The 24940-nt window shown below is 47.1% G+C and overlaps 1 protein-coding gene across 10 annotated transcripts in view; it reads right to left on the bottom strand.

Annotated features, from left to right (window-relative positions):
• EFCAB6 (EF-hand calcium binding domain 6) overlaps positions 1-24940 on the bottom strand; it is a 253522-nt gene that overhangs the window by 173185 nt on the left and 55397 nt on the right. For all 10 annotated transcript variants that reach the window (XM_082352631.1, XM_082352630.1, XM_082352622.1 and 7 more), the window contains 2 exons: positions 8215-8351; positions 4160-4272 (listed from right to left, as the gene is read on the bottom strand). In XM_082352631.1, the coding sequence (XP_082208757.1) occupies positions 4160-4272; positions 8215-8351 (250 nt within the window). The remainder of the gene's footprint in view (positions 1-4159; positions 4273-8214; positions 8352-24940) is intronic.

Genomic DNA, 24940 nt, shown 5'->3' on the forward strand with positions numbered 1-24940 from the left:
TAAAAAAAAGAGAATAAAATAAATCTAAGATATAGCCATTTTCTTTCTCAAAGTCAACTGCAAAGAATCACAAATGATTTCCCAGATTTATTTCCTAAAATATCTGCAAATAAGCTCCACTCAAATTAAGCACACTTATAACTACTCAGCTGCAGTTAAACTGCTAGTCATCTGGAATTCCATTTCCTACCTCAAAACAAGAAAAGAAAAGAAAAAAAGTAAGTCTCCCCCAGTGGACCCCCTCTGGCTACAAGATAAAATACAAAACCAGCCCTTTAGAAGGCGGTCTGGAATTCCGTGGCTTCAGCGGGCCGCGCATCTGAAACGTGGGCTCCCAGAGCTTGGAAGCTGCGAGAGCCTCACTGAGAGACAAGGGAGCCACGCAGGTATCACTCGGTGAGGCAGGTCTGAGCCCCGGCTTTCTGAGACCTTGGTCCTGCACTTACTCTGCGCTGGGCACTGCTACTCTAATGGGGGCTTAGAGGGCACACACAGCCTGTCTAGGGAAACCCCTTGGTGCTCCGCAGACAGCACGCCAGGGTGGAGGGCAGAGGCGGGGCCGAGGTGTGAGGCCCGCCCCGGGGGGGCTCACCCCCAGTGCGGGACCTCCGCCCTACCGCTCTAGCTGCTACTGCAGGCTGCCCAACAAACTCGATGAAGCCACGTCCAGCGACTCGGCTCACATCGCAGTTAGACCAGCTTTCGCTCTTCTGTGCAGCTGAATAATTCCTGCCGCCTTCCGATTTCCCCAAAATTTCCTCTGAAGGATTCTAGCTGATTTGAAATGGAGTAGAGAGGAAATCCAAAACTTAAGGGGGCAAGTATGTATGTCACAGGCGCAGCAAAAGGAATTCAGCCCCCAATGTCCTTTCTTCATGTGCCCAAAGAGATGGTGCTTTTGACAAGCAAGGTCTTGATGGCGTCTTCAGAACAAAAGTAGCAAAAACAGAAATATGCAAAATTCACAGAAAACAAATATTGTTCTATGTATAGAAAAGTCACAGATAATGGGCTGCTGCAAATGAATGGAGACTCCCTTCTTAGAGTACTTAATAAAATAAGCAAAAGAAAAAAAATAGTAAAGATAAAAAATAAATTTATGTATTAGCAAAGCAAATAAATAAATAAATTTACTAGCATAAACTGAAGCAAGAAGAAACTTAATATGGGCAGCCAGAAAGTTTTGCTTCCAGTTATGGTGGATTTGCTCATATTGAAGCAAACCTCCCAGCAGATAAGAATTATAAACTCTAGCCAAAATATAAACAAAAAACTCTCTGAAGGCATTGGAGAGCAAATGACATAAACTGGAGCCAACACTTGGAAAAATGGAGTTTCTTGTTATTTGGCCTTTTGCCTGAGGGCAGGCTTCACCTGGAACCTTATGCTAAGTGGCTAGAGTTTAGATATAAACCCAGGATCTTACTGGTTTTAGGAATCAAAAAAAGTGAATTCAGGACTACCACAGCAGCTAGAAAGTAAGGAGGGAAAGCACAAAAAGAAAGGCATAGCAGAGGATCTCCAAAGCCCGTGAATAAACTCTGCCAAAATCACTGGCTAACACTGGGAACTATAGATGTGTAGAGCAGAAAACAAGATGCCCAGCTAAGGCTAAAACCGCAGAAAGAAGATCTCACGTGTTAACCGCCTCAGGGAAGACAAAGATTAGTCTTCTACTAAAGTAAACTGGCTACTAAAAACTTAAATTCTTCAGAGGAACATAACAGAATCCATAGTCTCTGCAATGCAAAATTTACTATATCCAGGATAAATTCCAAAATTACTAAACATAGGCAAAAAAAAAAAAAAAAAAAACCCCACAGGGAACTATGATCCACATTTTTTAAAAAAGGTGATCAATACAGACCAAATCCTAAAGTGACCTAGATGCTGAAATCAGCAGATAAAAATTTTAAAGCATTTTAAAATTTAAATTTTTAAAATAACAGCGTTTGAGAATATGAAGGAAAATATACTACTAATGAAATGAACAGATAGGTATTCTCAGAACAATAGAAGCTGAGCAACATATCTTGTATTTTGTTTGTTTGTTTGTTTTTTGGCCACACCACATGGCTTGCCTGTGTTTATAGTGTATGTAAAAGTATGATGTATGACAGCAATACAACAAAGGACAGGAGAGAAGAATTCAGAAAATGCTGTTTAAAGTCTATAATTCATGTGAATTCGTATAATATTATCTGGAGATAGATACTGATTAGCTAAAGATGTATAATGGAATAAAAATGCTCAATCAATCCAAATTTCTTAAAATTACACAAACTCTACAGGAAAAAAGTTGGGGGAAGGGGCTGGTGGATAGAGAAGGAAGGAAAGGAGCATAACACAGAAAGGCAAAGATCCCACCTTGGAAGAAAATGTAATTCAAGGTACAAAATTACTTTACAGAACATTTTAATAAGAATACGAATTCATTAAAACAAGAGCTCAATAACAAGATGATAAAACAATAAAATGAGAGGGGAAAACAATACAGTAGGCCAAAGGAAACAACATTATAGAAGTAATTAAAAAAGTGGACATAGCGAAGAGTAGCATAGACTATAGTGAAAATCAAATTACAGGCATAGCTAAAAGGCCTAAGATGATCCTTGTGAGTACAGAGGAAAAAGGCAAAGAGAATAAAGCACTTCAAGAGCATTCAGTCAACAGAGAAGACAAAAACAACTCAACATAAGGGTAGCTTGTATCACTGAAGTTAATCTGAGAAGTGGAACAGAAGCTTTATTCAAAGATGTACAATATTACTAAAAAACAAACAAACAAAAAAATCCTTGAAATGAAGAGAGAATTGAATTTTCAGGTTGAAAATATACTGTGTTCTGGAAAATTGATGCAGAAAGCTTAACACCAAGACATTTCCTAGCTAAATTCATTTAGCAACCTGGAGTCACGTTTTCTCATTTAAAAAAATCGGATAATAATACCCACCTCACAAAACTGTTGAGAGAAATAAAATTAAAATTAAGGTTTACCAAGTAACTACATAGAGCACAATAAGTAGATGTTTTTTGTGTTATTTTTTATGTGACTTGTTTTGTGTCTTACCTGTCCTATTAAAATATATATACATGTACACATACATACAAACACACACACATACATACACACACACATACTTCTTAAAGTTAGATTATTTTACTTGGCTTTTTACCCAATGAAGGGTCTAGTAGTACAGGGACTTGCACATGAACTAACAAAACGTAAGGGGTGAAAGCATCCTTGGAAGGTCATATTGTCTAGTAATTCCCAAAACTTGGAAGGCTTTGAAAAGCAGAGTCCTGGGGTCTGCTCTAAGCTATCTAGGTTAGTGAAACTGAGTTGAAATCTGAGAATTTGTAATTTTTAAGTTTGCTAGTCAGGCAGATCTGGGAATCATAGAAGGTATTAGTGCATATTTGCTGCAATGAATTGCATTGAAACCAGACAGTGACAACCCATCTTGAATGAGCCAGTCACACGTGGTAAACCCCTGAGGCAAGAAACTGCTTGCCTCAGATGACCAAAGGCCTGGAAGGGAGAATCTCCAATTGCATTTTTCATATACCCATCCTCGAGGAACTGGACCCCTGCTCTCTCCAGACCTGTGCAACTCTGGGCATTACGTTCTAGAGGCTGGGATAAAGACTATCAGTACGAGGAAAGTGTTTCCTTCTCAAGGTTGTATGCCTGCGTGAGCCCGGCTTTACACGTCCAGTATAACCATACCATCTACTCAACTATTTGCATCAAGATCGTTCCCATCGTTAAAGGAGTAACATGTTCATTAACAAAAATTTTTGAAAATACAGAAGTAGCGGAAAGAATCAAACACCCAGAGACATATCACTTAAAGACAATCTGTATTTTGGAATTTCTTTCCAATCATTTACTGATATTCCACATACATTTTCCATGTTATGATTAACTTTAGGGAAATCATTGCTTGTGGATGCACATTTTACCATGTCTGTAGTCTGTGACTCACTTAACCCTTTTCCTGTTGTTAGGCATTTATGTTATTCTTACAAATAAAGATACCATGACAGTCTCTGTGGATAATGCATTTTCCATATTTGAAAGTGTTTCCTTAGGACAGATTCACAGACAAGGAATTACCATGCCAGAGGATACTGAAATCGTACTTTAAAATACTTACCTTGACTTCCCATAGAATATTTAAGGTTCAAGTCATTATTTGTACTGAGGTTCTTCAAAAAAACATTATAATCCACTGCAGTATCTTTATCAATGTTGTAGTGTTTTGCAAACCTAAAATAGAACTGTTCGTTAGTATTCAGAAATTATGATACAGAGAATCTAAATGAAGCAAGTATTTTTTACTAAGGTATCCTTTACTCTGGGGTTGGCATTAATTTTAACGTGTGTTTCTAGCTAGAGCTGGAATGAAGAAGTAAACCCTACGAAATGTTACCGTAAGATTTTTAAAATGCAGATACTCCTGAAACTAACACAATCAACTATACTTCAATTTGAAAATAAATAAAATAATTAATTAATTAATTAAAAATGCAAATATTTAGGAGGCGATCACTTCACTCTCTCTCCAGATGGCTGGATGTACAGATCTGCGTGCACAGGTACGTCTCAGGACCCGCTAAGGGAACACCCCCTGCCTGCCCCCCATAGGGTCTTCTCCCTTCTCTGGTGGGGGTGGGTGAGGAGCACCTCTGCAGTCAGACAGCAAAAGCAGGTCCCACTTCCTTTGACAGTTGGGGGGAATGGATCTGGGCCATGAGTCAGCATAAAATTTCTATAACCAGAGAAATCTAGAGCCAGTGGAGGAGAGAACATAGCCCACCTATTTGACCAAGAATATCATTTCGCAGAGAGAAACTGTGCCCAGGATGGCGTATCGTGTTAAAGCAGTCAATGGTGGGAGCAGGGGAGCTTTTCTCGGAGCGTTCTAGGATTTCTATGCATAAAGAGAAATTTTGAAAACACTTAACCAAGGTCTCTCGCTGAAATACACTGAGATACTGTTTTTTTAAAGTTAAGATAAATAGAATGTTTGGATTCTTTTTTCCTCTAAAATGAAATTTCTATTATTCCAATCTGCCACTTGATAAATGGTTTTCTAGATGATTTCTGCATTATTACATTTATAAACAGTTGCCAGTTTTTAAATGTTTGGTTATATTATCTCCATATGTGTTGGTTTCTATAATTATCTAATTTCACACTGCTTTCTAAAAATTTAGTAATTATCACTTAAAGTAGTTGTTATTTTTCTGTTTCCAAATTTAACAAAGAGTAATGTCATGTATTCATTTCAATGCATACCTTTTTTTCCACTTTGATGAATCTTGCCTATTGTTCTAGTAAGAAAAATTATCTTGAGATATGATAGCTGCCAGATGTTAACCTTGAAACTCCCTAAATAGCTCCATCTTTCATCCACAGACTCTGTCTGGCAAAAATAAGCTGTAAGCACAAGAACCCAGAAGGTGGCACCTAAAGTGTTCCTTTTTGAGTTGCCGTCCTACAGAAAGTCCCGGCTACTCTGCAGCTCCAGGAGAATGTCAGGATACCGATAAAAATCTCATCACCAACTTTCCTATTTTTGATGAAAATTCAGCATCCCTTCAAACTGGTATTGGCTCATAAGAGAATCCTGACCTTTCCTAATGCCCAGCCCACCGCATTCATAATACCTGCTACATAGTCACTGAGAAGAGACAGACACAATTCCATGGTAATATTTCCTACAGATAAAATTCAAAAATGAAGCCTCAGTACTTCTCAAGGATGCAGTATCTCAAAAGGCTTTTTTTTTAACAAGAATCAAGGCATGGGAGACAGAACCATTCCTAAGACACAGCAACCAAGGCCATTTTCCCAGGGACCTGAAGTGTGGGCAGAACTCACACATGTGCAGACACCCAGGGCAAGACGGTCACATGGGAAAGCTGACTTCAGATGCAAAGGGAATGATGCCAATTGACCCACAAACCTCTCCAGCATCACCACCTAGAACTGTGCCTTGGGCTTCATTCATCTGCCCAGGCAGCAGGCTGAATTCGAGTGAGTTTGTTTGTTTCTTTGTTTTTCAAGGTCGCTCATAAATTATTTTACCCGGATTCAAATACTTTGTCCTGCAGGGCAATGGAGAGGAAAGTAGGGTGGTGTGAGATGGAAAAGGAAGAACAAAACCCAGCAGGTCTCGGGACACTCTGGCTAAGTATGGAACTTGGAGATAATCTTCTCCCCCACTCCTTGTTTCCATAGGCTGGATGGTCTTCTGCAGCCTGAAGAGAACTGTTTCTCAAAGAGTAAAGGGCACTCGTGGAATCTTTACGATTATGATAGCATCGATGTGAAACGAGCACCTACTACGTGCCAGGTACATTGCAGGCGCAGAATCTTCACGCCAGCCTTGCAAGGTGGGCTCCTCAGTCCCCATTTCTTTAAGAGCGAGCAGAGCCTCAGAGAGGCCCAGGAGCTCCCCGAGGCCCCGCAACTAGGGAGGGCAGGCACAGACCTGACCCCCAAGCGTGCCTGGCTTCAAAGCCCAGGACACTCCTACCTCACTGCACGCCGAAGGCTGATATTAAATAGAAAGCTGTTCGATAAAAAAAAGGATTCAAAAATGCACTGTGTTTCCTGCTCAAACACTAAAAAGGCAAAGTTAATACTGAAGCAGCTTCTCAAGGAAAGAGTATATTCTTGAGCTTCGATAAGAAAAGCATTAAAGCAATTGAAGAAATGGTTACTTTTGATCTTCCGCTTTTCTATTCTGAAGGAAAGCAGTTCTATTGTGTTAAATTCCTCAAGCCTTATCATGCAAACAGTATTGTTTTTGAAGCTTAAAAAAATATCTCAAATAAAAATTTGTGGAGTTCTTTATTATTCAATACTTGTGAGATGGGGAAACAGGCAGTAACATTTTTTATAGATTTACTAGGTTGGAAACTGCAGTGCCAAACACAAGGTTTATTGTCAAATAAAACACTGTTTTGCTTTTTGATTGCTTGTTTTAGAAGAGTGTTGCTTCTGTTCTATAATTGCATGCACAAAATTATTTAATTTGTTTTGTTTGGATCTTATTCTGGACATTTTCCCAGTCGGAAAGATGTAAAAATTAAAACATTTATTATGTCTTTTATATTCTGAGGTGGGTTATAAGGAGAAAAAAAAAGAAGAAGAAAATATTCAAAATACTGGGAAATATCCATATTTTAAAAGTCTCCTTGCTTTTCAGACCCTGCAGTGCCTGTGAGGTCGTCACACGCCCTCTAGACTTGCTTTTGCTCCAGGAGCAGATTCTTCCACTAACAGAGGCAACACAGTCCTTATAATACTATGGAAGCAACCACAAAGACCCATTTTAGTAGCGATTTATAACTGCGGTGTGATGTGAAACTCTTAGGCTCAGAGTGAAGTAATCAGGCTTGGTACTTTTGTTAATGGCCCAGAGGATATTCAGAAAAGTGGGGAAAGGCAGGAAGAGGAGGAGTGCCTCTTGGCTGAGTACTATATAAATTAGGTTAAACACGCCACCCCCCCTTCCAGTGGCTTCCATTCAAAACTCAAGTAGCCACAGAATCCAAGCATTTGGCTCTTCTGAATGACCTGGAGTTTATTGGAGGCTCAAAACAATGTCTGTGCAGGCTTCCACACGCTGCCCTCGAGTCAGGAGCAGGTGGCCGCTTTCAAACGCCAAGAAGCAGCTAACGTCCCCCTGCTGCAATGCCCACCCCAAACTCAGCAACAAAGTCCTCAAAGGAAAATTAAGCTTCTGTTGTTATGTCAGGATGGAGAGCCAACAGGGAGCACATCAACCAACGAATAAATCCTGAAATTTTTCATTCTTCTCCTAACCCCGGGCTTTGAGTAAAAGTCAACTGTGAACTGGAAACCCATGGGGTGGTGGGCGAGGTGCCAGGCAGGCAAAGAGAGACCACTGGTGATGGATGACTTAAATCATCGAGATGTGTTCAGAGCTGCAGGCCAGATGACTCTCACCCGCGGGCACTGGAGGAATTAGAATCGTTAGCTCTCACTTTGGAGAATTCGTGGAGAGCTTCACGAACATGGGAGAAATGCAGATTGAGGACCTCTTTTAAAAACAGTCAAGACAGAGAAGGCAGGAGGGGAGGACGCTGCCTGGATCCAGTGAACCCAACAGGTCCCATTTTGAAACTGGCTGGAAGTTCTACTGAGCAATCTCTCACCATACCTTCGTTTACTTACTTTTTGTATTCATCATCTTTCATCTTCAAACAGAAGGTCTCCAGAACCCTCCTCAGCTCATGTGGTTGGACCAGACCCGTCTTGTTAACATCAATGAGCTTAAGGGCTTTGATAACAGTTTTAATGTTTTTGAAAATCTGTGTATAAAAAGCGATTTAGGAAAAGTCAAAAGATCCAGCGTTAAAAATCAAGATGGTAATAAAAAAAGTGAACATGTTTAAATACTTCTTGTAAAATAAAATGTTTTCAAAGACTCACAGTCGTAGGTATTGCAAAATGACATATCTATGGAAAAAAGGACACTTTACATTTCTTGAATGTTTTCAAAGCAATTTTCTCTGTAAATAGTCTTAGTAAGTTTACAAAAAAAGAACTTTTTCTGATGTAAAGCGGTTAAGTCTCATACACAATTCATTTCATTTTAGAGCCATATGAAAAATCTTTTTTGTTAATTGATACTTTCAAACCATAATTCTGGCATAGCTGGATTTGGACAATTTTTATTTTTCATAGCCATATGCAAACCATTTTTACTAGGAGCTGAAATATATGAGTGTATATTTCAACCCCTCTGAATTTTTAAAAGATATTACAGAAAAGTTTTATAGTGATCTTTCCCAAATTCAGCAAATGCATATTTATTGGGCACACAGACCTGAAAGGCATTTGGTTAGGTCCCGTGGAGACGCGGGGCCGTGTGCCTGCCCTGAGCCACTTCTATGTAAAGGAGAGAAACATCCGCCAGGGCTCACCCGTGCCAAGCACAGAGCCCTGTGACTGAACCATCCCGAGCCACAGGAAGGACGTACCGTTTCCCCACTTTCAGATAAAACCGAGGGTGGGGGAGGCCACATGAGTTGCCCATCATCACGATAATGATGCTGGGGTTCAAACTCAAGTCCACCCCCAAACTGCACCTCCCGCAGAGCAGATAAGGCATGTAAATAAATATTCACCAAGATAGGAACCATGGGAACAAGAGCCAAACACCAGAGACAGACAAGCGAGGAGCTGTGGGTCTTCACACAAGAGAACAACACTTCCAGCAGAGCCACCTGGGAGGCTTCCTGCAGGAGGTGGCATCTGAGCCAGGAGGGGGCCGGGGCAGGACAGGACAGTAAGGCACTGAGTACAGCTGGGAGTGAAGGGGGTTGCGGATGAAGGGTGATGAACGTCTGGTATGACCGGATCCTGGGAGGTCTGACTCTGCATCCTGTACTAGATCACATCCAAGTCCAGCCCAGACTCGGAGGGAAATTAGTGCACCTTAAGGAAGGAGTTTAGGGGAGACTCTAAGATGAACAGGCTTATTCCCAGTTTCCTCAATGCCTTCTCTGACGGGTCCCTAGACTGTCTCTGACCTGAAGGAGCCTCCTGCCAGCCCACTCCCAGGGTGGCCGTCTTAGGGATCATGCAGGAGGAACCACTGAGCTGGCAGGAGGATTGCCTCTGCCCCAGCTCCTCCCAGCTGGGTCATCTGGGGCCCTCCTGCCTCTGCGCCCCCGGCCCCCCGGGGACGTGAGCCAACCTCTGACTCAGCTCCTGTCCTCCCATCCAGAGGTCACCTGCCTGCTCACACTCATGCCTCGTCACCAGTAACTGCCGCTCTCCAAAACAAAGTCCCACGTCCAACGCCCCCCATCTTTCAGCCCGAACCCCAACACCCTTCTCCCCTCCGGGACCCCAACTGCTGCTCCCTCTCCTTCTCACGCCTCCCCACGGCCCATCTTTACAGTGACCCGGTGCCCGTGTGCTTGACCGCCACCTCCCTCCTCCTGCCTCCCCAGTCTTGGCTAGACTCTAACCCTGGTCAGATCCAACTCACCGCCTCTTCCAAGCGCCTGACGCGGCCGGAGAGGACGGGCCATCGAGCACTCACCTGGGTCCCCTCGCTCAGGACCACCAGCCCCGCCAGCAGGCCCGCTCACCCGCCACCGGGCACCTTTCCCACCTTCTCCGCTCTCCGCCTCCCTTCCCACCCCGCCTCCTTCCTCTCCGCTGATAACCTTCCTCCTCACTTGCAGAGAAACCAGAAGCAACTGGAAGGCAAGGCCCGTGCTCCCCGACACGCCCAGCCTGTGTGCCTCCGCACCCGGCCTCCGGCCTCCGGTCCCGCTCCGGGCCGCCGCTGCTCTCGCGCCCGTGAGGAACAGCTCGTGCCCCGCCGTCCCCGGCTCTGAGCTCGTGTCCACGGTGACGAACCATCTTAGAGGTGAGCCCTCCCTCCTCGCCTCACCTCACCCCCAGCCACTCCTTCCCTTTTGCAGAAATCCCCCCTCGAAAGCTGTCTGTGCATCCGGTCTCCAGCCTGTCCCCCCATACACCCGATCAGTTCCGTCCACACCACTGCACAGAAACTGTGACCTTGTCAGGGCAACCTTGCCAGGCCCGGCGGCTCCTGGGCGCCCATCTTGCTGTCTCCGCAGCAGCCCTCCTCCCAGCTCACCGCCCCTTCTTCCTGGACGCACGCCTCCCCCCCGCCCCGCTTCCACGCTCCCGGCCCGGGTTCTCCTCGGCTTTCTGGCTCGGGCTTGGCCTGGTCCCTGCCGGTCCCTCCTCATCTCCCGGCCTCTGAGCTCTGGGCCCCTGCGGACTCGAGCCTTGGGTCTCCTGGCTGGTCTAAGCACTCTCCCTTCCTCCCGGGCGGCCCAGGCCTGTGGCCTTAACGAGTAGCTGATGCCTCTCAGTGTCTGTCTCCAGCCCCGGCTCCTCCTCGGAGCCCCGTCAGGACGTCCAGCTCTAGAGGCCAGCAGACGCCCAGCCTCGCCCCGTCCCACCGTGGCCGGGCCTTCCCGCCACATTCTTCGCTCACATCCCCCGTCCGGGCTAGCCCGAGAGCCCAGCGGCCCTCCCTTCAGCACGTTTCCAGAACCGGCCCAGTCTCTCCGCCTCACACCCTACTGGCTGGGCTGGTGCAACGGCCTCCCATTTGGGCCCCCAGTGTCCAGGCCCGACCCCACAGCTGAGGCTCCAGCAGCAGCCGGGGTTCTGTGTAGCTAAGGCTGAGTACGCCCTCCAGCCGCTCTCGTCCCCTCCGGGTCAAAGGCCGGAGCCCCGCAGACTGGCTCCTGGCGGCTCTCCCGCCTCATCCCCCCGCCGCCCGCTGGCTCATTGCCTTCGGGCCACGCAACGGTCCCTCTGCTTCTCGTGAGTGCCAGCCAGGCACCTCCTGCCTCAAGGCCTTTGCATTTGCTGTTCCTTCTGTCTGGAAACTTCTTCCCCAGACACCCACTGGCTCTGCCCTCACTTCCCGCAGGTCTTGGCCCAGATGTCAGCTGATCCAAAAGGCCTTTCCTGACCCCACCCCCAGCACTCATCTTCTGCAGGGAGCTTAATGCTCGTCTTTACTGTCTGTCTCTCCCTCTGGAAAGTGCGCTCCCTGAGAGCGGGGCTCTGTTCACTGCCTCACGCCAGGGTCTAGAACAGCCTCTGACAGAGTGTACGTGCTCAGTAAGCATGTGCTTGAGTGAATGAATGAATGAATCCATCTTCTTTTCACCCTCCTGGAAAGAAGCCACGCTCTGAGGACGCCTTGTTATATGTCAACAAACACACACCTCCTTGGGGCCAATCCTGAACGTAACAATGATTACATTCAATGTAATAAAGATTACAATAATATGATAATTGAACAAATGTGAATCGGACGTTTGCAAGGCCCTGTGCTGAACTGTATACACATCTCCCGCTTCTACCGACTAGAGAGCGTTGGCTGAAACGAGCTTAATATTCAAAACCAGGAAGACCGAGCAAGGAAGAGCCGGGAGAGCATCAGCTGGAGCGAAACCGCTCGTGCATGTCCGCCCTCCGCTCCACCACTTTGTCTAAAAGCACAGGGCCCCAGCCACAGAGAGCGCCTGTGCCCGTGGCCAAAAAAAACCCTCGGCACCTTGTCTGCTGCCAAACCCTGATTCACCTCTTCTGGGAGCACATGAGGCGATGCGCTTTTTTAAAACCCAAAGTAACCCAGATGGACCCAGCGTGGAAAGCGGGGAAGCAGCAAATCCGGCACAGAGCGCACACCCACCAGAGGCACGTCTCCGAGCTTCTCATCATTTGTCAGACTGAAGTCTGGCAAGATCTAGAGGGAGCTGCAGATGGTGAGGCTTATCAGAGGCACCAGAGTTAGGGCCGTGGTGTGAAGACTTGTCCCACCCGGTGACGTGACGGGAAAGAAGCAAAACACGAAGGAGTCAAAGGACCTGCCCCTGCCTCGCCCCGCTTCCCTGTCCCTTGGAAAGGGAGAAGCGGTGGGACAGGAAGCGGCAGAGAGAGAAATCGGGGTGGTGCGGGCAGCATCCGGCTCCTCTCCGGGCCAGCCAGACGTCTGCCACTTGCGTCCAACTGGGACACGTGTGCACTGAGAGCCACCGGCTCTGAGCCTCTGCTCCTTCCACCCCAGCCCCAGCTCTCACCCCCCCAAGGCCCCGGGCTCCAGCCACACTGAGCTCCCTCGCTTCACAAGCCCTCGGGGGTCTCTTCGCCGTGCCCAGAGCCCTGGACGATCTGACCCCACCACCTCCTGACCTCACCCGCCAAGTCCCCTGCCCCTTCCTGCTCCAGCTACACAGGCCTCCCTGCGCGTTCTCACACACACCAGGCGCGCCCAGCCATCAAGGCTTCTGCACGTCTGGCTCCCTCCGCTGGACGGCTCCCTCGAGGCCCTCATTCAGGTCTCGGTCATGTGTCACCTGCCCCGAGAGGCCTTCCCGATGCCCTGCACAAAAACGCACCCTCGTCCCTTTTCTCCTTCGTGTTCACCCACACCGGCACATTTCATATTTCTGTCTCTGTTTTATTGCCTTTCTTCTTCCATTGAAATGTAAATGCCGCGGGAGGGGATTTGGTTTCATTTGCTGCTGTATCCTTAGGCTTAGAACAGTCCCTGCACAGAGTGGATGCTCATAAATATTTGCACAGTGAGTTTACAGCCCGAACGCCTGCCCGTCCTCCGCTCCGGGGCAGGAGCTGGCACCGGCTCTCCTGCTCTTCTGACTGCACTTCCATCCCGACACTGGCCCCCTGACCTCCATCTTGACATCTTGGTGAATTCCTGCCTGAAAGTGGTACCTAGCTCCTCGCCTGCAGGAGGGGACCTCCCTACTCCCTGCCTGGCCTCTGCTCTCCAGGAGCTCCATCCCCCTTCACTTCCCCACTGCTTCTCGGGAGGAGGGCTCAGAGAGGGCCAAATCCACGGAGAGGGGAGAAATGCTGTACAGCTCACGGGAGGAAAGGGGCCTCCTTCCAAATCCAGCTTCTCAGAAAGGAAAGCGTGGCCTTGCCCTGTGAGGGCCCAGAGACCAGCTTGAGAAAGGTGCTCTCCTGGCCCGGCTCCAGCGCCTCTGTTGGCCGAGCTCCCTTTCTGCGTTCCAGGTGATGTACACTCCTGCCTGCTGCCTGTTTTTATATGCCTGCAAGCTAAGAATGGTTTTTACATTTTTAAACGGTTGAAAAAAATCAAAAGAAGGATATTTTGTGACGCGTGAAAGTTATCTGCGTTTCAAATTTCAGGATCCAAAAGTAAATTTTATTGGCGCCCAGCCGCGCCCCGTTCATTTATGTAAATGAGCTGCCTCGAGCTGCTTCCCCTACAGGGGCAGAGCTGAGTAGTCAGACTGAGCAGTCTGGCCAGCCAAAATACAAATATTTACCATCTTCACAGAAAAAGTTCACAACCCCTGTTCCACTCCCTCCCATGTAACCCCAAACATCTGAGTGGGTGGTAGGTGTCAGGCAGCTTCAGGTGCACAAACACAGAAGCAATGAGGATTTAAAAAGAAAACCAAAACAATAGCTAATTATGACTTTAAGGCTCAGGAGCCAGGAAATGGCCTGAGGCCCTCTGAAGACCTGCCCTCAAGTCTTCTCTTCCCAGCCACCTGCCCCAGACTCAGTCCCCGCTCCATCCTGGGCAGCCAGGGCTCCAGCCAGGAGACGCTTCCCCCCCACATATGCTCCAAGCCCTGCGCCAGACTTAGGAGTACGCCGCCCCGCCCGGCCCCCTGCTAGACCCCCCAGCTCCCTGCTGCACCCCAGGCCCCCACGGCCCCCAGGCTCCCCCTGCAGCGCCACAGACCCTGCGAGAAGGGCAGCATCTGACCCTCTTCTTGTCCTCAGAGCCCCCATCTGGGGAGATGACTGAGCCCTGGGGATGATTCAGAACCAAGCAATCTAGGGAAGCGAACCGCAGTGAAGATGCACTAAAAAGGCTCGCTTCTTCCATCTGGACAGCAGGGCTGGGAAAAAGCAGGATAGAAAGCCTTAAAGTTCTGAAGTATGGCTACATAAACCAGGACTCGTTCACCTAACATTTCAAGAAAAGGAAAAAACGCCCCATTTCACACAGGAGTACAAAAGGAGGAAGTGATTACTGAAAAGGAAGTGATAGGAGGAAAATTAAATTAAAACTTTCCCCAAAAGATTTAGATAAATTCATGGAGGGCAGACTCACAAGTGTTGCTACATGGAGCAGAGAATATCTGTCCTGAAGAGTAAAGCCAGGGAGGGAGTAGGGAACAGAAACCTCCTCCAGATACAGAAAACTACAGAAAGTACCCCGGGCTGCCATCGTTTGGGTAACCTTGGAACAGTGACCTGACTCTTCCGAACTTCAGTTTCCTCATCTGTGAAATGGGAATGAAGAAGGGCACTGCATCAGCATGTGCAGATAAAATGAGCTCACGTGGACTTCCCTGGTGGCACAGTGGTTAAGAATCTGCCTGCCAATGGAGGGGACACGGGTTCAGTCCTTGGTCAGGGAAGATTCCACACACCACAGAGTAACTAAGCCCGTGCGCCACAACTACTGAGCCTGCGCTCTAGAGCCCACGAGCCACAACTACTGAAGCCCATACGCCTAGAGCCCGTGCTCCACAACAAGAGAAGGCACCGCAGTGAGAAGCCCATGCACTGCAACAAAGAGAAGCCCCTGCTCGCCACAACTAGAAAAGGCCTGCACACAGCAACAAAGACCCAACGCAGCCAAAAATAAAATATAAATAAATTTATAAGAAAGAAAGAAAGAAAGAAAAATGGGTAGATATAGTGGAATTTCATCAAAATTCATTTAAAAAAAAAGAAATGAGCTCATGTGTGCAGGTACCTCACAGGGAACATACTCAATAGATGGTGGTCTGATAGGAATTGCTGATCAGGACCAAAGGCTGAGGACAGAGATATAAATAACCATATAACCACACACACGTGCTGGAGAATAGTAACTGGCAGAACCAGCACTAATCCCCCCACACCAGCCAGCTCCTCTACCTCCTTCAGAAAGTCTTGAGTGGACAGGAGTCCAGGGCCAAGAACAGGGCCTGGATCAACGAATAAGTGTTAAGTGGATGAATGTATGGATGATGGATGGATGGATGGATGGATGGATGGGTGGATGGATAGACAGACGGATGATGGATGGACAAATGGACAGACAGAAGGATGGATGGATGGATAATAGATGGATGGATAATAGATGGATGGACAGATGGAGGGATAGATGGAGGCATGCATGCATGGATAAGTGATAGATGGATGAACAGATGAACAGATGGGTGGATGGGTGATTGCAGCATTCATGGGGAAGAAGCTTTGGTGAGCCAGTGAAATCCTTGTATAGACAGGACTGGTGCCTGCAGAACGGCAGATAGGCATGTCATTTCTGTGGACACAGTGATCTGCTCTACACCTTCCTGGGGGAAGAAACTGAGAATTGAACAGAGGTAGCAGAGCAGGAGGGGAAGATTAGAGTGGTCTACATGCCTATTGTTGGCATGGACAGGACATGTGAATTTTCCATGAGTTAAGTGGAGAACAAGAAAGGTAGAAGGCTAACAATGAAGTATCAGAAAGAGAAATTAAGGAAACAATTCCACTTACCATCACATCAAAAAGAATAAAACGCCTAGCAATAAACCTATCTCAGGAGGCAAAAGACCTGTACTCCAAAAACTAAAAGACACTGATGAAAGAAATTGAAGATGACACAAACAGATGGAAAGATATACCATGTTCTTGGATTGGAAGAAGCAATATTGTTAAAATGACCATACTACCCAAGGCAATCTACAGATTCAATGCAATCCCTATCAAAATACCAATGGCATTTTTCACAGAACTAGAATAATTTTAAAATTTGTGTGGAAACACAAATGACCCTCAAACAGTCTTGAGAAAGAAGAACAGAACTGGAGGAATCATGCTCCCTGACTTCAGACTATACTACAAAGCTACAGTAATCAAAACAGTATGGTACTGACACAAAAACAGACTCATAGATCAATGGAACAGGAGAGAGAGCCCTGAAATAAACCCACACACTTATGGTAATCTATGACAAAAGAGGCAAGAATATACAGTAGAGAAAAGACTGTCTCTTCAACAAGTGGTGCTGGGAAAACTGGACAGTTACATTTAAAAGAATGAAATTAGAACATTCTCTAACACCATATACAAAAATAAACTCAAAATAGATTAAAGACCTAAATGTAAGACTGGATGCTATAAAATTCCTTGAGGAAATCATAGGCAGAACATTCATTGACATAAATTGCAGCAATATTTTTTGGATCCATCTCCTAAAGCAAAGGAAATAAAAGCAAAAATAAACAACTGGGACCTAATTAAACTTAAAGCTTTTGCACAGCAAAGGAAACCATCAACAACAAAAAAAGACAACCTACTGAATGGAAGAAAATATTTGCAAATGATATGACTGATAAGGGATTAATATCCAACATACATAAACAGCTCATACAACTCAACATCAAAAAAACAAACAACCCGATTAAAAAATGGGCAGAAGAATTGAGTAGGCATTTTTCCAAAGAGGAAATGCAGATGGCCAACAGGCACATAAAAAGATGCTCAACATCGCTAATCAGCAGGGAAATGCAAATCAAACCCACAATGAGAACTCACCTCACACCTGTCAGAATGGCTAACATCAAAAAGAACACAAATAAAAAATGTTGGTGAGGATGTGGAGAAAAGTGAACTCTCCTATTGTTGGTGGGAATGTAAATTGGTGCACTATGGAAAACAGTATGGAGGTTTCTCAAAAAAAAGAAAAAAAAATAGAACTACCATATGACGCAGTAACTCCATTCCTTGGTATATAACCCAAAAAACCAAAAACACTAATTTGAAAAGATACATGCACCCCAATGTTCATAGCAGCATTATTTATAATTGCCAAGATATGGAAGGAACCTAAGTATCCATCAACAGATGAGTGGCTAAAGAAGGTATGGTATATACAATATATACAATGGAATACTTCTCAGCCATTAAAAAGAATGAAATTTTGCCAGCTGCAGCAACATGGATGGATTTGGAGGGCATTATGCTAAGTGAAATAAGTCAAATAGAGAAAGACAAATACTGTACGATATCACTTACATGTGGAATCTAAAAAATACAACAAACTAGTGAATATAGCAAAAAAGAAGCAGACTCACAAATATAGAGAACAAACTAATGGTTACCAGTGGGGAGAGGGGAGGGGCAACACAGGGGTAGGGAAGTGGGAGGTACAAACTATTGGGTGTAAGAGAGGCTCAAGGACGTATTGTACAACACAGGAAAATAGCCAATATTTTGTAATAACTGTAAATGGAAAGTAACCTTTAAAATTTGTATTAAAAATTTTTTTTAAAAGAAAAAGAAAGGTAGAAGGCTTGAGCTGCCCTGCTCCCAGGGCTGCTCCTCAAGTGAGGGGACAACACACGGCTTGAGAAGGCGAGGTGGACCACCGGCAGGAGGGCTGAGGAGGTGCAGGGGGATTCGCCAGAGCTGCTCCTCACCAGAAGACCACAGAGTTTGGAGGCCCCCAAAGCACTGTCCTAGTAACTCCCCATGTGCCCCCCGAGAGCAGCCTTTACCTGCTCCCCACAGAGGACACCAGCGAAGGGAGAAGGAGGCCAGCTCCCCTTCCTCAGCCCTCATCACAGATCCCACGAACCGGGGAGGAAGGAAGCAGAAGGAGGGAGAGAGTCGCCGACAAGAGCCGGCAGCCCCCCTGGCCCACCCCCTCCCCCCGGGGCCTGTGGAGCTGGAAGGAGGGAGGAGTGGCCAGCTGAGCTGCATCTGAGCTCCGGGTTTACAACTGGACTAGTCTACGCCGGGCTTGTTCTATCTGAACGTGACCAGAGAGCCATGGGATCTGCTAAGACAGCCTTCGGGGACGAGGAAGGCAGATGCGCCCGCGCCTGCTTAAGAAGCAAAGAATCAAACTGTTTCATATTTGTACCCCACTGAGTTCAGATGGTTCAATAAATTGCGCACAGTGGATGTGATTCTTACTCTAGAGTTCTTTGTTTAAAATTCTTTTTATAGCACTGGGAGCTCCAGGAAGGAAAGCTGTGAACCCAAATAAATATGACCACCCAGACTTGAAAGGAGGTGAGAAAAGGCCTAAGGTTTCCTCCCTGGAGCCCAGAATTCCCCCTCTCCAGGCCTGGCTCTGGTGGGGCCCCTCCGAGGGGAAGGCAAACCTTCCTCGGGCCAGAGGGCAACCTGCACCAGGCTATCCAAATTGGCTCCTGATTCACTGTTTTCTGTTCCCTCCTCACCTGGAGCCACCTTCCTCACCTGGTTTCTAGCAGCAGGGGGTCGGGGACGGCAGCCCACCCGCCTGCCTGCGGACTGAGACGCAGGGGAGGGGGCCTCTGGCCGCCCCTCTGTCTTGGCTCTGCAGCAAAACGCAGGGTTCGGCAGCCACTGCTGTCAGTCTGGCACCTTTCTGTCACCACGACTAAACTCATTTTAAATTTAAGGAGTACATTTTAAAAATGGAAGCCAAGAAAAAGGATTTCTCTTACAATAAACACATCAATGCTCATTTTCCTTATTATTCTACTTTTGGTTATTTCGTATAAAATCTTTAATTAAAGTTTTTCTTTGAAACTGTCATTATCAACCCAGAAGAAAGAAAGGGGGAAGAAAAGAACAACACAGCTGTGCAGATATGAAGCCTATTCAGGACTAAATGAACTGGAACGGAGTAAGTAGCCTGACTGTTATGTTCTTGGTTTTGGCTCTGTTTTCTCAACAGCACAGTCTAACTTGTCACTTTATATCGATTCCATCTGTTTACACTCTGCAGAGTATTGGCTTCCTACCGTGAACATTTCCTATTTACCAGCTGGTAGAGATGGTCCAAACCAGATAGGAAAAAATTAGACTACATTCAGAACCTCGTAAACACAAACTTTCAATCTGGGGACGACGTGTGGAAGGAGCGGCGCTGGCACCGCTCCCCTTTCACAAAGGGGCTGACTTCCGTTCCGGGCTCTGGTGCTGCGCCCCCAGGCCGAGGGCTAGGCATTGAAGTACTGAACAGATGCAAACGCTGCCTTTACCACAGATTGAATAAGCTCACATAAAAAGACATCTAAAGGAGACCCACGAAAACAGAGAAACAGGGAGCTGACTAAAAAAGAGCTACAGCAACCTAAAAGTCATAGTTGCTATGACAGAGCAAAAATCCAAAAGTCTGATTTGGGGTTTCCTTGCAGCCACAGTGAAAAGGGAAACTTCCTGTCCTGTACACCACAGGCCACGTAGACCTCCCCCTACATTTGATTTTCATTTTTAAAATGCCCACCTGCCACAAGTAGCTTAAAGTCATCTAATAAGAAATTCTAGCTATTCACTGAACTTCTGACACAGCTACGAGAATAAGCCCCAAGTCTAAATACCTAGGGCTTTAAAAAGGCTGCCAAATCAAGGAGAAATCTTTCCCATCTCTCCTTCTTTCTAACCTAGCCCACACTCATAGGATGGAAGCTCCTCCCCAGGCACCACAGGCCAAGAATACTGAGGCCACTGTCACCCCGACGCCTGACGCTCATAGAGCAGAGCTGCACACCAGGAGGGGCAAGCCAATCCCCTCCCCGGAACTCCATGGCGCCCCTCACGCAGCAGAGGCGCTCAGCAAACGCAGGCTGACGGTGCCGGTGAGGGGCTGACTACTTCCAGGGCCTGGGGACGGGTACCCCTGCCTCCAGCTGCTCTCCCATCGGGCGCATCCATTACTCTGCTGACGCCATCTCCTAAATTCCCCGTCTCGTGTCAGCATCCCCTATAGGAAGCCTTCAATGAACTGCCACCACCAGCACCACCCTTTGCCCCACGCTTTAGGGTTAATGCCTCCACCTTCTTCTCCAGCCTGCATTTCAAAATGGCTCTGTCCTCTGTTCCATCTTGCCTTGAGAAACAGAACTCCCCACAGAAGCGTCACAGAGCTGGTGTCCCCGCCCCGGCCACGTCTCCACTGCCTTCAGCTCCGCGTCCTCTCCTTCCGCCAGGCTGCAGTCCTGAAAGCTGTCCCAAGTCCCACCCTCTGCCCCATCCTCAGCACGCACTGACAGCCCAGCCACGGTCCAACTCAAGCTCCAGTCTCACCTTTCTCGTCAAGCTTTTCCTGGCTACTCCAATTACTGTGAACTTTTCCTGCAGAGCCTTATTTACTCATCCTGTAAATATTTATTGAACTCATATTAGGTGCTCAATATGTTCTGTTTGAAAACATAGGATCTGTTTAAGGCACTGAAGTTCCAACAGTGAGCAGGACAGAGAAGGTGCCCACTCCCAGGGAACATATTTCCTAGTAATGAACAAGTCAACAAACAAAACCTCAGGATGTCCTAAGTGTTGAGGAATTTTAGATAGTGTAGTCCAAGGAATTTCCAGGGGGCAGACCTCTCATGCTGAGTGCCAAAAGCCAGGTTTTTGTCCGACGTTTATTCAGCAGGTGACCAGAAGCCACAGGGCGTCTTAACCAACGGGGTCTGATGACATCTGACTCATGTTTTGAACAGATAGCTCTGATGTCACATGAAACGGAGACTGTAAGGGGCAAGAGTGGGAACAGGAAGAGCAGTGCAGGGGTTACTGACAGCGCACAGGGTGGAGACCCGGCGGCAGCGGGGATGCAGACAGGTGGATGGGCTCAGGATGCGGCACAGGATGCAGCCGACAGGACGTGCCAGCGGACTGGACTGGGGAGAGGGGCCGGTAAGGGAAAGATGGGAATCAAGGCTAAGCCTGTTTCTGCTTGAATGACCCAGTGAATGGTGGAACCATTTACTAAGACGGAGGGAGGTCCGGGGAGGAAGGCTTCCCGGGGTGTGGGAAGGAGGACCACTAGCAGCCCTGGTTTGGTCTGTGGACAGTGGTGAGTCTGGGGCTGAAGATGGAGATAGAAACATGGGCGCCATCAGCACACAGGCCTCTTCGCAGCTTTAAATCATGAATGACCGCGTACTATCATTTAACCTTCCACACAATAGCTCATTTGTCTTATCTCCTCCAAATGTGAACTCCTAATTTTTTGAGTAACTTCTATGGGCCCTGCACTATGGTAAGTTCATTTTATATTTATTCTCATAAATAATCTCAACAACATTGGAAAAATCTTGCAATATTGCTTCCCCATTACACAGCTGAGAAAAAAGTTTCCAGAGAGACTGGTTTGCTCAGGGTCACTCAGATAGTGAGTGTCTCAGTTCAGATGCACACTCAGCCTGCGGAGTCCAAAGGTTCCAGCCTCCCCCATGCCACCATCCCATCCCCCCACTCCACCATCCCGTCCCCTCACTCCACCATCCCGTCCCCCCAACTCCACCGTCCCGTCCCCTCACTCCACCGTCCCATCCCCCCACTCCACCGTCCCGTCCCCCCACGCCACCGTCCCGTCCCCTCACTCCACCGTCCTGTCCCCCCACTCCACCTTCCCGTCCCCCCACGCCACCGTCCCGTTCCCCCCACTCCACCATCCCGTCCCCCCCACTCCACCATCCCGTCCCCCCAATCCACCGTCCCGTCCCCTCACTCCACCATCCCGTCCCCCCACTCCACCAGCCTGTCCCCGTGACACCGCACTGTCTTAAACACTCAACCCTGCAATCTCGTGTGTACTATTGACTTGCCACATGCAAGAAGATTTGTTTTTTTAAGAGAAACTTAGTCTGAAATAATATAAATTCTGACATAACAAAATCTTTGCTTTAGTTTCCTGATGAAGCCTTCAGTAAATTACTAATAGAGCAACCAAAAATAGGTCCTGGGGTAGAAGCACTTTCAATATCATTTCTTTATAAAATGGCAGCTGATTATTTTGTTATGTGAAATTCTCTAGATCCAATGTAAGCACGACTCTTCATTTAGCTGCACAGAGACACAGGAATAAGAGCTGTGACATTATTAATCACTATACTCAGTTATGATTGATAGGCTTTTCTGCAGGAGGAAGAAGTGCCTCAGATACAATCTGTCCCAACAGCTCTGCGATATGCTAATATTTTCTACAGACGAAAGAGAAGTTGTGTTCAAATACCTGCTATAATAGGTAATTAATACCAAGTGCACCAGAGGAGAGATGATAAAAGTGGGATTAGGAGAATATTACGAATTAACCAAAAGCTTGTATGTTTTAGCAAATGGCCTCATTTTGAGTTTGACACGGTCTTTTTATTAGGCAAACAGACTGCATTCTTATACATTCGTTTGTGTTAATGTGGTGTTCTAATGTTAAGGTATGTTTATGAAACGGTTGTGATCCTAACAACTGTTTCTTATCCCTCAAGCAATAAATTTTTTAATTTCTTTTTTAAGAAAATTCACCTATTTAAGAAAATGGATATACCCATCACTTGTGTCTTCACTTTTGTGAAGATATTACCGACCAAGCAAGCAGCTTAGTACCTCTAATTATTTACTAATTGCTTCTGAAATGACTAAGGCTGCATCTACACAACTCCAAGGCACCGGGGTAATCCCATAACGACTTGTGTCACTTGGTGTCCAACAGACACACTAGTCACGGCTGACTGGGTAGACCAGATGTTCTGACATCACGGCTCCCAGGCTTAAAAGAGCAGCCCTGATTGGGGCAGTGATGTGGTATGAGAGCAAACAGCCTGGGGCTTTGGGTGCGTTTGTTTATTTTCCTTTTTTTAATGTCTTTAACTGAGTTGCACATTCTTGAATTCTAGTCTTCAATTTAAAACAATTTTTTTATTTTGCATGTTGGGGGAGGAGACTAGTCATGACACTTCTAAACACTCACTGTGTTCTGATATGTCAGAATAGCTTCCTGTGTCTCGGCAATTCTCCGGACATGGCTTACAATGAGCATCCCCTCACCTCAAGAGGCAAGATGAGATTCTCTTCCTTTGTTAGCCTCTTCTTTTACTTTCACCTCACCCTCATGTGGGGAGTTGACAAAAGATAAAACAGAGTAAAAAGACCCAAACTTTGTTAACCTGGAAACACATGGAAGCTTTGCTTTAAGTCCTTTTTTCCTGGCAGATTCCTCACCTGAAGCACGTGGAGAACCTAAGTCTTGGGCCTCGGACGGTGCTGTGGCTCCAGGACGGGGCTGGGGCCCTGCAGGGCAGGCAGGAGCATAAGTGTCTGGGGAGTTGGGAAGAAGCATGGGAGGGCAGGATGCCAGAGGCAGAAAAGGAAAGAAATGCCCAAATCTGACGTAGATGCTACACAGACAAAGAGATGACCCTGTGGCTAGAAAACAACCTCCACTCATTCATACGGCAGAGATGCTTCTCTGCGATGCGCTGGGTCCACCTCCAGGCGTAACAAAGAGTCACATTTGCTGCAGGCAGAGTAAGCGTTGCCGCCTTTCCTAAAGGGTCCTCCCAGAGACAGGGTGGCCTGCGGTTAAGAGCCAGGACCCTGGAGCCAGCAGCCAAGGCAGGGACTGCAGTTCCTCTGCCCCCGAGCTGCGCACACTTGGCCCAACTGCTCAGCCTCTGTTCTACTTTCCCTCCATATCAAGGTGGGATAACAAGGGCACCTGCCTAAATTGAATACGTAAACACAGTAAAGCACTTAGAACAGCTCCTAGGAAGTGCTCAATCCGTGCTAACTCTCGTTATTATCAGAGTTGACAAAATCCAAAAAATTACATCAGTGTCCAAAGGATTAAGGCCCAGCCAGCCGGGGGTTCTTTTGCTGCGAGGCTGAAGCAGACCCTGTTGGTCGCTTTCTCCAAATCCACTGACCTCTAACCCCTTCTAACGAAACCCTCCATTTTCCATTTGGTTCAGATATCCACCCCCCGGGGGGCCCCGTGCCTAAGCGGAGGGAGCCTAGCCACCACACCGGGGAGTGACCAGGGTTGGTCCAGGCTGCTTGCAGCGGCCAATGCCACCGCCAGTGACTGGCTTGGGTGGGGACAAAATCCTGGCCTGTGAGTCACAGGAAGAAGTTTCCCCGTGTTTATAAAGAGTCATAATGGAAGAAACAGCATGCTGGAAAAAATCCGACATCGCAGTATCTGCGTGTGGAGCCTGGAATGCTGGCCACCTCCTGGTGACCGGAGGAGATGTGAGTGAGCAGACCCTGACCTGCCCTCCCTCCGGACTTCTTAGACGGGATGAGAAGTTCCTTATTATCTCAGCTCAGTTGGGGGTCTCTGCTTGTCACCGCGTAGGACGACCAGACACCTCGGTGGCTGACGGGGCACCACCTGGTGGCGGGCAAAGCTACCACAGGAAGGGTTTCAGGAGCGCCTGACGGGGAGGACCAGCCTCACTGATGGGTAGAGGAAGGGACGAGTATTTATTGAGCATCTCCTGTATGCAAGGGCGTCACTTACATTATTCTCATTCATTCTCGTGATCATTCTGACGGGTAAGTGCTGTTGTCTTGCCTTCAGAGACGGGGAAACTCAGAGCAGTGGGAGACCTGCCCACGGCGCGTGGGC

This window comes from Balaenoptera borealis, assembly GCF_965194805.1.
Source record: "Balaenoptera borealis genome assembly, chromosome: 13".
NCBI lineage: Eukaryota > Metazoa > Chordata > Mammalia > Artiodactyla > Balaenopteridae > Balaenoptera > Balaenoptera borealis.